Here is a 13,711-nt window from a genome sequence, read left to right on the forward strand (position 1 = left end):
TGACAGGGACGTTTTTGGCAGATTAACCAACAGACATACAGGATTTTAATATCAGTATAAATTTTCTCCATATAAAATCTCCATTTTCAAATGTTTATGATAAATACACATTTATTTCTTTTCCTTATAGGGACTTTTTTTTAATTTATTATATTTTCAGAAAGTAATTATTTTGAAAAAATAACTTCATTTCCATACTAGGTCAAAATAAGTCATTATTCTGGCATAGTAAGTCAAAAATTAAAAAAGTCATTATTTCTATACAGTAGCAGAAATTTCTAGAAAAAAAGTGATTACTTCAATGTAATATATCATTTTTTTGACAAAATAAGTAAATTGTTCTACATAGTCAGTAAAAAATTGAAAAAGCAAGTAATTATTCAGACATGGTAAATTAAAATCTCAAAAACATAATAATATTAGTAATAATAATTTGTTTGACAAAATTAAAAGAAAATAAGTCATTATTTCCCAATACTAGTCAATGTGGTACTGGTCCTGCTGCTACAAACAGATAAAAACAGAAGGGATTTTTTCTCTTCTACTTGGAGGGAATGGGCTTCCATACTATAGTGTTACATAAATTATTATATTTTTCATTCCATCCACTTGGACTGTCTTCACCATATTAATTTGTAAACAGTTTTAAGCTAGTGTTTAGAAGTGAGTGTAGTCCATACAGAGTGGTTTGATGTAAAATACACTGTTCTGTCAGAATTGTTCACAGTGGTGATAAGAAGAACCGGACGTCTGAAGCATTTAATTGCTCTAAAAGCTACTTCACAGGAATTTATTACATGGAACAGTATGACTATGTTACCTGATGGCCGGTATTGAGATGTTTTTGGTCTAAAACTTGTTTTTTATTATTCATTTGTGGTAGAGGAGTGCATGCAGGGCGTTGTGAGGCAAAATAGTCTCCAAAGGAAAGAGATTTTTATCACTATTTTTCCATGATCAGCTCAGCTAGCATAACCTCGCAGGGTGCACGAGACCAGCATAACCCATCTTAGACCAGCGAGGAATGCATGCTGGCCTGTGCTGTTTTGTCAAAACACTTTTGTTTACATCTCAAAAAGTGATTTATGTAGACATTTTGAAAAAGAAAATGGTGGAATTCTCAAACAGCCCTGCTGAAAAATCCAGCACAGACCAGCATACATTTCATGATAATGGTAAACTAATCTGCCCTATCTTGTGCTGGTCTAGTACTGGCCTGGTGCTGGTTTAGATGGTCACCCAGCATGGTCAAGCTGGTTGACAAGTATACCAGCATCTAAAAAACAACATAAGCTGGATTTGTTGGTCAACATTATATTAACTTCCATTGCTGCTGACCAGCAAACCCACATCCAAAACACACCTTATGATGATTTTTCCATCAGAAAGATTAATTTTTACTCAATCTGTAAATTAAACTGCAAACCTAACCTCTTCACACACTCTGTGTGATATCTTTCTGAAAATAGGTTCAGAAAAGAGTGTGTTTATCTAGTTACCTTCAGTAATCCATAACTTTCCATCTGGCAGCTACTGTTATGTGGGATTAGACTTCCACTCTATTCATAGCAGACGGCCACCTGTAGCCTGAACGCGACCACATGGCTGAAACGTGACTGCGGTCTACTCGGCTTTCACCCGTCGCTGCTGTTTTCTTTGCTGACGAGTTTGTTACGCTACCTGCATTGTTGTAGGCTAAGTCATTTGCTTCAATTGGGGTTAAACGTGACTAATTTTCTGTGTGAAAGTCTATTCATCTTCCAACTCATACTTATTTTTCCTAAGAGCAAGCGTCAGTGCAGCTAAGGACACACGAACGAATCGTTCTTTTGAACCGATTCATTAGTCCATAAGGCAGTAACCAAACTTTTTTGTTTACCTCCGTAGTCTGCTAAAAAGACTTGTAATAAGGAGTACAACTTTTCATAATTCAACATTAGGAGAGTAAGTATTGACATGAATATTAAATAGCACCAAATTAAAAACTTTCTTTAAATGTGCTAATATTCTCCGTCTGTAAACTGCTCGTTGTCTTTGCTTTAGAACTGTGCAGATGTAGTGTGAATGATTCACTGATTCACATGTCTGGTCAACTTCATTCTGTACATTGGGGTCAGTCTAATCTTGCTACTTACTAATGGAGTCAGAACCAAAATGCTCAAACATAAACAACATTAACAATAAGAGACAACAACAGCCTATAGAGAGAAAATGTAATTATGTATGTTATTTAATGATTTTATAATGCGTTCATGTTTTAACTCTTCACCACCTTTTCAGTTGTGCGAATGAAAAGGAATCGGTTGAATCAGACGTTCAATCCTTTGAAACACACAGTTCGAAAGAATCGGTTCAGTAAACTGAATCACTATCAGTGGTCCGGCGGCTACAGCTGCAAGCCGAGCTCAACCTTGACCGGTTCATCGGCAGGATGAACCGAGCCAGAAAATGGCGGATATTGAGCAGTTACGGGTAGGCGAAAGCGTTATGATAGCTGGCAGCCACTTTGCACTTCTCACAGCTTGAAAGAAATTTTATTCTTGTTCACTAGCTAAACTTGACGGCCGATTCTCGGCCTGCGAGGGTTTTGTAGTTAGTTAACACCGACATGTTTGACGGTCGTAGGCCGGAGAGCTGCTGCTACAGAGCCAGCAGAGACCTGCTGCGTTAGCTTATCAAGGTGCTTGGGCTTCAGCTACATTTCATCACCTTTATGCCTTGGGATTTATTGCCCAATTCTCACTATACACTGCATGAGAATTCTGTAAAATACTGTTTAATAGCTTTGCACATCCAGAAACAGGTAAAAATTTAAGTCTCTTCGCGAATGTTTTGGCTGTTCTTTTGTTGTTGCCTGTTAGCATCATAACTTAAGCTAGCAAGCTAGCTTTAGCAACGCAAACATTAGTTACCTAGCAAAAGTACATTTGCACAAATTCCACCTCCGACGTTAAGATGAGAGGGTAGTACTTTTATACGAAATGGAGACTTAATTTTGTTCTGTAAATGCATGTTAGCTTAACCAATAGCTAACAACGAGGCTGAAATTGGCTTCCTATTCGCAGCTTCTTGTTTGAATTTTTGCGTCCCACCTTAAATGGTGCAGCAGTTACATGTGGTTTCTGCAGGATTTAAGGTGGAACGGGAAAATTCGAATATGAAGCTGACTTCAGCTTCGTCAGCTAACATAGTATAGCTACTGTTAACAGTTGCTGAAAGCTAGCGTTACCTAGGTTAGCTCGCTAGGCTGTCATTCCTGCAGGGAGTAGCTAGTGTTGATACCTGGTTATGTGCCTCAGTGTTTCTGTTTGATGTGGCTTCAAATTAAAATGATTTTCTAATACCTAGTTAGGATGAATGCTGGAAGTATAAACATGTGAAATAGCTCATTATATGTGCGAGTTGTAAAGCAGAAGACTTTTCCTTTGTCCTTGATGTTTCAAGCCTCTTATCCTTAATTTCTATCTAGTTAGATAAATAAACCCCGTCTTAAAGAGTAACGTTATTTTCTCATTATTTTATCTGTTTATCATTTCTTTTTCCTAAAACATATAGCTATATTAGGTTGAATGTCAAACATGTTCTGTGTCTTGTTTACAATGTTTATCTAATGGGTTTTGGAATTATTCTCAACATTTTAGATGCATTTCGCTCACATTTGTAACGGATTTTTAAAGAAAAAAGGATTAACAAGTAAGAACAATCAAGCATGGACCGTATGTTGAAGGGTCAGTTGAGATTTTCTTACTTCTCTGGGGAATTGTGGAAGGGTTGTGTTTGGGCGGGATTTCAACTCAGTTCACAGACTTGGTTTATTTACTATGAATTCTGTATTACACTGGGGTAGACATTTATCTGTTAATATACAAATAAAATTTTGATTTCTTTAAGAAGCTTTAGTCAATTTTGTATAAATTAATTTGATAAAGCAACTTAATTTTACTTAAAGTTTGCTAATTTCACTTTATTGAGTTACTTTCATGTTTATAGTAATTAGTTCTATATTGTTTGTTTCAAACTGACAAAATGTGACAGGAACTGACTTCTGACCTCCCTTATCCATCTGTTGTAAAGATTCAGATTTACTTTATCAAGCCTTTACCTTTTCCTTGTTGCGCTTTTCAGCCTTTTGTCTTTGTGGCTGTTTGTATTTATTTTGCAGAATATGGTATCAAGTTTCCGTGTCTCAGAGCTCCAGGTACTGCTAGGTTTTGCTGGAAGGAACAAGAGCGGCCGCAAGCATGAACTTCTTCTGAGGGCCTTGCATTTGCTAAAGAGTGACTGTAGTCCTGCCGTGCAGATTAAAATCAAGGAACTGTATCGTCGGAGATATCCTAGGACGTTCGAGAGTCTGACGGAGTTGTCAAACATAAAGTCCTACTTTCAGACAGAGGACAGATCGGCGGTTGTGAGTCCAGACCTTTCTCTTGGTGCTAGTCCCTCAGACTTGGTGCATCCGCACTTGGTGACCTGTGATTCACCGGTGTTTCATGACTCAAAACCCAGGATGAACATGCAGCAGCCAAGCCCACTCATGCCCCCCGTCCACCCAGATGTCCAGATGAAACCCCTTCCATTTTATGACGTGTTGGATGTTTTGATCAAGCCATCAAGTTTGGGTAGTGATGGTTGTCTGTTTTTATTGTAGGGGTTGGGAGCTATTTTGCATGGCTAACTGATATTTGTTAAATAAATTCTTTTCAAATGTATTTTCTGTAGTCGTAAATTAAAATTACATTTTTAAGGTGTTCAAATTCGGACCTTGAATCCAGTTTCTGGTCATCTATTTTGTAATCGCTTGTAGGTGTAAAACTAGATGGCCTGTCAGCAGGCTTGTCTTAAAATGAAGGCTGCAGATGAGGTAGGAGAGACCTTGTTAACACTGGTACATATAGGTTCCTCTTTAGCACTCGTGCAAAACTTCAAAATAAGTTTAGCATTTCATAACAAAGTCTGGCACCACAGTATCTTGCCATTTGCGGCTGTTTCCACCATTTTTCTAACAGGTTTGCGCTGCACATGAATGATATTAGGTACACTAGTTAAATCGTTTAATTTCTCAAAACAAACATGTTTCTCAGACAAATTCAAAGGATCCAGCAAAACTGGACAGCCTTCATTGATGTAATGGCTGAGAAATGTGACAGTTCATTACATCAACAGTTCAGTTAATTACCACCGATTACAAAATCCAGAAAAGGAAACTGGTCTGGATTTGGAGGCCTCTGCTATAAACCAGTGAAAAGAAAAACAGGTGTTGCTGGCCTGGAATCTGTTCTGTATTTTAATCATATTGTTTTCTTGCATATATTTTTTGCACACAGGGCCCAGCGCTGTTCAGAGATTTCATCAGGAAAAGTACTTCATCTTTGCCTTGACTCCACAGCAAGTGAGAGAAGTTTGCATTTCACGGTAAGAATGCGGGATAACTTAGTCCCTTATGCTCATTGTTCACCATGCACTGTTTTTTGGCTCTGTGTTGGTGTGCAAGTCATATGTTAGTTTCTTATCTTTCATTTATTTTTAAAAGGGATTTCCTTCCTGGTGGCAGAAGAGACTATATGGTTCAAATACAACTACGGTAAGAAGGAGTGTCAGTTTAACATTATTTCTTTTCATACCTTCAGTGAAGCTCAGTTTGCTGTGCTGCTTGTGCATGTCTTTATTGATCTTTTTGTTTGTTTGTTTGTTTTGTTTTTCGTTGACAGGTTCTGCCTTTCAGAGACCAGTTGCCCTCAAGAGGACAATTATCCTAATAGTCTTTGCATCAAAGTCAATGGGAAGCTCTTTCCTTTACCAGTAAGTAATTATGATGTATAGACTTGCATTTGTCAAAAAAAATATTAATAGATATGTCTGCACTGTAACATTCAAAGTATATAGACAAAATAGAATGTTGTATTGTATTGAGTAATCTGTATGTGAAAGTGGTTGTGGTCAGCTTTAATTAAGGTTCTTGCTTTTGTGCTAGGGCTATGCACCGCCTCCTAAGAATGGTGTAGAACAGAAGAGACCAGGGAGGCCTTTGAACATTACGTCTCTCGTCAGATTATCATCTGCAGTACCCAATCAAATATCAGTCACGTGGGCACCTGAAATTGGGAAGGTAGACCATCCTCCTCAGCTGAAGAAACAAAAATTTGGTTCATCTTTTTGTGTTGATATTCTTACTGTACTTTAACTTTTCGATCTTTTTTCCAGACATATTCAATGTCCGTTTACTTGGTACGGCAGCTGACATCACCGTTGTTACTGCAGAGGTTAAGAATGAAAGGGATCAGAAACCCTGACCACTCTAGAGCATTAAGTAAGATGACAACTAATGTGTTGAGAAATTTAGATGTCTTGGTCTTTTAACGAATTATTGTAACCAGTTTTGCACAGTTCATTTTCTTTGGTAGTTTTTATGTGTAAATTAATTTTGGGTAAGATGTATTATTATCTAAAAAGACTTCTCAGTTTCGTTCTTCTCTACCATGTTTTTCAGTAAAAGAAAAGCTCACAGCTGACCCTGACAGTGAAATAGCCACAACCAGTTTACGAGTGTCCCTAATTTGCCCAGTAGGTTCCGAGAACCTTCCATGTTATTTGTCTCAGCGTTATACATCTGCTCAATCTGAATTTCATTAATACTACTAATTTCAATCATTTGTTCTTGTTCCACTCAGCTTGGAAAGATGCGTCTTACGGTTCCCTGTCGGGCAGTTACCTGCTCTCATCTGCAGTGTTTCGATGCTGCTCTGTACCTGCAGATGAATGAGAAGAAGCCGACCTGGATCTGCCCCGTGTGCGACAAGAAAGCCACATACGAGAGTCTGATCATAGATGGGTGAGAACTTCTTCGCTGTGGTGGACCAGGTTGTAAATATGAAGTGTGCGACTTATTAATTCCACTCTTTCTTTGTTAGGCTGTTCATGGAAATTTTAAATGACTGCACGGACGTTGATGAAATCAAGTTCCAAGAGGACGGGACATGGTGTCCAATGAGACCAAAGAAGGAGGCGCTAAAAGTATCATCTCCATGTATACCCAAAATTGAGTGTAAGTCATTTTAGGAACTTATTTTTACCACATTTTTACCACAGTACATGTGTAAAGAAAAGAAACTTCCACAGGTCATGTTTGTCTAAAACTGGAAATATACCATACATTTGACATCAACCTTAAGTATACTTGTTAGCTATCCTTACAGTTCCCTAAACAAATATTGGCACCAAAAAAATATATGCTTTTCTTAAATCCATGTGTGCCACAGTTGTTGGCAGCTCTAGAAATTCACATGAGTCAACTCGTAACTATAGTATATTCCCACGCCTATTTTATATTTTGGAGTTTGCCGATGAGGAACATGTGCTCAGCCATGACTTCCTGTTCCTCTGTGTTATAAGTGACACACAGGTTTTATTCTGTCATCCAGCACTATGAGAAAGTCCAGAGAATACAGCAGTGATTTGCAACAAAAGGCTGTTGAGCTGCACAAGTCAGGAAATGGATACAAGAAAATAGCAAAACAGTTGAAAATTCCCATTTCCACCATCAGGGCAACAATTAAGAAGTTTTTATAACAATTAGAGATGTTGAGAACCTGCTGGGAAGAGGACATATGTCTGTATTGACCCCATGCACAGAGGAGTGGCCAAAGAATCTCCAAGGATCACAGCTGGTGAGTTGCAGATATTAGTTAGTTTTTGGGGTCAGAACATCTCCCAAACTACAGTTAGACAGCACCTACATAACCACTGGCTCTTTGGAGGGTTGCCTGAAGAAAGTCTTGACTGTCCAAACCAACAAACCAAGTGTCTGCAATTTGGCAGACATTACTGAAACTTTCAGTGGGACTGTTTTCTATGGCCAGATGAGACTAAAATATAGCTTTTTGGCAACATACACCAGAGGTGGGTTTGACATAGACACCGAAAATAGCCATGCAGAAAAATTAAAGAAGCTCTATTGCTCAGAAACGTATCAGTGTTTCACTGGGTTTATTGGCTAGCCGACCTTAGCATTAGCTTACCTTGAACATTAGCTAAATTAGCGGACAGACTCTTACAGTAGGACATAAGGAAAAAATCAGAAATAGTAAAAGCTGCTGTACGTATGGCTAGTACTTAAAGAACAGAGCTGTTTAACTAAGATTAGTACAATTAGACAACCACGTGAAGCCGAGTTGTGAAAAACAGGCTTTTTCACACCTGCAGTAAATAAAATTTTCAGTAGTCAAGTTGAATACTTTTTTGGAATTAAGTAAAGAAGAAGTAAAGAAAACAAACATTAAACATAGATGTACACAAACTGGTCTCTCTCCTCCACTGTGTCAGTGCTGGTGTCTTCTCCCTTTTTTTTTTTCTTTAAATCCCTCATCATACTAACTTTATAAACTGCCAAATGGAGAAACATTAGCAGGCAGCGTTTTATATAAACATTAAACTCAGACATGCCTGGGTGCCTTCCTGCCTCAGAATAGACAGCATTTTTACATATTTTTTTTTAGACACAGCCTTAGTATGACGCTAGGTCTGTATGACCTGTAGACTAATCTTTCTCCTTGACCTTTCAGGTGCTGCCCCTGTCCGGCAGAGTGCAGTGGTTCCTCACACAGAACCCAAGCAGCACAAAGAAGGCCGATGTGATCGACCTGACGCTTGAAAGCTCTTCAGATGATGAAGCAGAGCCAGACCCTCCTTTGAAAAAACGCTGTGTCTATCTGTCCAAACCTGAGGAGATGCATAGCAAAGGGTCAGTGGTAGCTTTCATCTTTCTGAGATCTTTGAACATAGATGTACATACAAAAATGCCATGTTGGGTTCAGCCAGGTGCATCAATGGCACCATTGCTTTGTGGTGGTCAGCCCAGCTGCTGGACTGCATTTAGTACAATTTCAGGGCGACATTTTAAGAAAGGTACCGTCCAAAATTATGTTTCATGAACTTTGCACTCAGAAAGTTGGATAGGATTAAATAACAAAGAAAATGCAGATGTCGACACTCAAGTTTGTGCTGTATATATGTATGTATGTATGTATGGATTCAACCATGTGGTGAAGCACAGACACCTTGCAAGATGTGCAACCTAGCAACGTATGTATTATTTTTAATTTATTTTTTGCACTCTGTATGTACACAAGTGTAAGCAAATTGTAAAATGAAATCTGACTTGCACTTTGTGATTCTTATTAGACTGTGAATAGACATATTTACATTGAGTGTGAATTTTTATGACATCTAGTTTCAGATTTTTAAAATCTAGTGTATAAGCATGTTTGTCATTTGATCTGCTGTCTCTCTGCTCAAAAGAGGTCCCGTCACTGCCTGTGAACATCAGATAAATGTAAATCCAAATATTATTTCACTCTAATGCTTCTTATGTATCTTCAACTTCCTTACTTAAATTTTGACAGGTCTCGTATAGCCATTACCAATATAGCCCCATGTAAATCAAATTTAAATAATCAACATGCAGAAATTTCTGAGGATTATAAAATAAATGTGGTCAAAATCAGTTGAGTAATAAGCAAATTATGGCCGATTAAATGAAAACTACTTGTATTTCCATATATGCGTATTGACCACTCCATGGAAGACACGCAGATTGTAAACAAACAATGCAGCATCTGTGTATGTATATCTGTCCCTGCCTGGACATGTCAGGAAAAACTTCTTTTAATAGGGTACCTCTAATTTTTGTCTTCCTACAGGGTGTTGACCTATCAGCCATCAACGGTTCGGGTGCCAAATGTCCAGGCACTGGACGCCTCATATCTAACGTCCCCCATAGCGGACTATGTTCCATTCCACCATTCGACGTTATCCACTATTCCCACCGATATGCAAAGTATGCCACTGTTTCTGTGATCTATTAGCTAATTGTCCATATGGTCCTAATGAGTAATTTGCAGTGATCTCACTGACTGTATTTTTTTTCATACAGGTCTTGATTTATTTTCATTACTTCAAGCAGACCCTCAGGTATGTGTTCCATATATGTATGTTGACATTTGCAGAAACTTTGCTGTTTTGAATGTTGGCAGGACATTTCATGTACTCTGAGCCACAAGGTTTTGGAATAGGCTATAGTTATTTACATTTGTATTCAAAAGTGTGGCGTCCCTGATCAAATTACATATGGTGTTGAGAAAAAAAACACATCCTCTACAGAGTGCTCATTCCTGCTCTTTAATTGGAAAATACAACGTGGTCTGTGTAAACGTGATGGAACATTGTTTTATTTTATTCCAATGTGTTATTTTATTCCAATTATGTAACTTAGAGCATAAATAGAAATTGTGCACTAAAATGTATAGTAAATGCTATATTTAAGTTTGTTCCTGTTAGAGGATGTTAACTTACTTGTGCTTCAAAAATCAACAGAACATCTAATTTGATGCAGGGTGTTCACACTTTTCATTGTGACTGTAGAATAGTTTTAAACAGTAGTGGAGTCCTAGAAAAAGCCACTAATGCCAAGCAAAAGCAAATTGCCAGTATAGAAGCCACGGTGGGGAACTTGTTATTTGCACTATATACACTGACTGGCCACTTAATTAAGTACATCTACTTTGTAGCTACACTTTGTCCATTTTATCAGCTCCACTTACTATATAGGTGCACTTTAGTTCTACAATTACAGACTGTAGTCCATCTGTTTCCCTGCATAGTTTGTTAGCCCCCTTTTACTCTGTTCTTCAGTGTTCAGGATCCCCCACAGAGCAGGTATCATTTGGGTGGCGGATCATTGTCAGCACTCAGACACACACATACATATGTATAAAAGCTCTCTTCTGAAAATGCCTGGCAGATGAAGCAAGGGACGAACACAGGGGTCCTTCATTGTGTTACGGTTCACTTGTGAGGACAATAGAGCTGTTATGAGAATAGAGAAAGGCTTGTTGAACTGAGGTAGAGCAAACTGCCCCAAAGTTTAGCAATGTGTTTACTGTTTTCCAGCAGCATTACCGGAGCCCTGTGTTCCTCGACAGCCTCTCCAGCAGTATCCAGAGTGCTACTACTAGCGCTGGCCTTGTGTCTTCATCAGTCCCATATGAAGCAGCCCCACATGGAGGGAGCTCTAGTCACGAAACGGGGGTCATCACCGGAGGATCCTCAAGTCTGTCAGACATTATCTCTCTGGACTGAATCAAGGTTTCTGTCTCCACAGGCCAGCACTACACAATCACCAAGCAAACTGCCATGGGCCACATTTCCAAAAACTGATATTATGCTTTAATTACAGTTAAACATCATATTTACGATTATGGTAGCTGAAATGGACACAGGTTCTCTCGACAGTGGGGAAACGGCATGTTTGTCGTTGCGTGTAGATGTCGGTAGCACCTGATGGTTTTGAGAAACCTAGCCCTGACTTGTGCTCACTCTCACTGTCCCGCTGAAGATGTTTTTATCTTTTTAGCATTATAATAGTGACTCATACCCATTGCCTTTTTTGATTGAATGGACTGAACAAGCAAAACAGTCAATAAAAGTGTGGACTGGGAACACTGGGCTCCCGGTGAGCGTTGAGTTCACAGTGGCATGATGTGAAAACGGAGTGGGAGCTGTGTTCCGTTGGAAAGGAAGTGAAAGCACTCTGGGGCAGCTCGGTTTTTATTGTAGTACTAACCAAATTCTGCAGTGCAATTTTACTTCATCTCAAAGGTCCTAATTTAGTGTTTAGCAATAAAAATGATCTTTGTGTTCTGTTGCACATTACGTAGGATGGTAAAAATAGGTTGTAATCTGGTTTCGGCAAAGAAGAATGTCAGATTGCAGCAAGCCAGCTCTGTTTTTGTTTTGTTTTGTTTTGTTTTTTTTGTTTTTTTTCCATTTGTTTTTTTTTTATTGTTTGGGTTTTTTTTTTTATCATTTATGATGATTTTGCACGTTGTGCTTTTTTTTTAGGGTCCGTCAAGTGATTAGCTAAAATTTTGTTAAATAACAAGCTTGTTTGTGGACCTGCGTTGTATTTGTATGTGGGAACTTTGTCCTCTTTTTACTATTTAAACTGTGTTTTTGAATATTCACCTCAAAACCTCTGACCCCAGATCACGTTTATAATTAAAAAGAAAAAATCAGGATTGTCCTTAAAATGATTTGCGTCAGATTTCATTATCTGTAAATTTGAAATCCTATCCTGCAAATTGTGTACTTCTCTATTTAAAGCTATGATGTTGGCTGCATTTTGGAGTTTAATGCTGTTCAGGTGGCTGATTTCTCATGACAAAATGCCTCTTTGGACCTTTGTCTAGTCTTGCATATTGTGAAATTTTCATACCATTTCTGTCGTCTTATTTTGTAAAGCTTTCAGAAATCTGACATTCTTGCATATCAAAGGTGCTGCAGATGCTGGTTTTACTGAAACACCAGACCCAAATGCAGAAGTTGGAAAATGCTAAAAGAGCAGTTCTCAGGGGCTAATCATCTGGTTCTCAATAAAGATACAGATTTTTGAAGCCAGCTCGGTAATATCATAACTAGCTTTTGGCTTCAGAAAGCCCTATTGAATTCTGTATGTTCATGATACCATAATTATGTTGAGTAGTGGCTACATGCGTTAACCTCTGATAGTAATGGATAACAACGTTTATGTTCACAGCTTACATTTGTTCTGATATATCTACGGTTTCAAGGATGCAATGAAGCACACTGTTCACTTTTTCAGGGTTCTGTGGAACTGCTACATGTTCACAGCGATCAGCTTTTAATAGTTTTCACTGCACTTTCAGAAAATCTTTAAAAGTTGTACAAGAGTGATGTCTGCTTTAGGGCTGCTTGACGGTTTAGATGTTCTTAAATAGAAGTGGCAGCACTATGCTCTACATTACTAGTGGTCCTGCCATACTGGTGGGTAGCACGCCCATTCAGAACAGTGAGTAATACTCTATATTATTATTATTATTTTTTCTTTTAAGTAATCTTAGGCTTTGAAGTCTGTTGACCACAAAGGGCCATATCATTTCCACCACATCTCATGTCTTAACAGTGTTTTAAAAATGGGATGTTTCTGTCTCCTTTTTCTGCTTAGTTTGCACTCACTAAAACCTGCAGTTGAGCCCTCATTGCCGTAAATACACAGCATTTGGCACATTTTTCAACTTCTCATCGGGCTGTGGATGTTGTGCCTCAAGTTGTCATGCCTTAAGACCAAACATCTATATTTGCATAAATGCCGACTTTTAACCCACTCTGACGCACTGAACTGTAAAACATATAAACTGTAAAATAAGCACAACTGTAGTAAGTATCATTATATTTTTGTTAAATATTTTAAAATTTCCCCATAAACTAAGATTAACATGTATTTGCAAACTAAAAGCTTTCTTCTTTGGAAAGCTTTACAGACTCGCACCCTTTTGTTGTTGGTTTCTTTTTTGTTTGTTTGTTTGTTTTCTTCACCAAAATAACCTCTTTAACTCAACAAGCCCACTGCTGTCATGGATTACTGAAATGGTGCTAAAGGTGATGTTTTGATGTGTTGAAATATGTTGAGTTAAAAATACTCCATGTACTTGGAACAGGGGATATTTTCCATGTGATTCAGTATATATAGTTTAACTTTGGTCCAATTCAGCATTAGCAAAAAATCAAACATCCATAAGTTTGCTCTGAGAATAAAGACTGGGAAAGATTGTAGTACCTTCAAACAAAAGTCTGTAGATCTGGTGAAGTTTATTTTTATGAAAAACTATTTTACAGAATGAATTTGACCCATACAGTA

At 38.1% G+C, this 13,711-nt stretch overlaps 1 protein-coding gene across 1 annotated transcript; it reads left to right on the forward strand.

Annotated features, from left to right (window-relative positions):
- Positions 1-2,366: 2,366 nt before the first annotated feature.
- pias2 (protein inhibitor of activated STAT, 2) lies at positions 2,367-12,083 on the forward strand. The gene is given in 15 exon segments (XM_036599182.1): positions 2,367-2,472; positions 4,163-4,619; positions 5,325-5,412; positions 5,531-5,581; positions 5,709-5,799; positions 5,972-6,106; positions 6,202-6,307; positions 6,488-6,561; positions 6,669-6,829; positions 6,909-7,042; positions 8,559-8,602; positions 8,604-8,737; positions 9,696-9,832; positions 9,929-9,966; positions 10,945-12,083. Coding segments are annotated over 15 exon segments (1,863 nt in total). The 5' UTR covers positions 2,367-2,448; the 3' UTR covers positions 11,134-12,083.
- Positions 12,084-13,711: the final 1,628 nt, after the last annotated feature.

This window comes from Colossoma macropomum, unplaced genomic scaffold (genome assembly GCF_904425465.1).
Source record: "Colossoma macropomum unplaced genomic scaffold, Colossoma_macropomum, whole genome shotgun sequence".
In the NCBI taxonomy this organism is placed as follows: domain Eukaryota; kingdom Metazoa; phylum Chordata; class Actinopteri; order Characiformes; family Serrasalmidae; genus Colossoma; species Colossoma macropomum.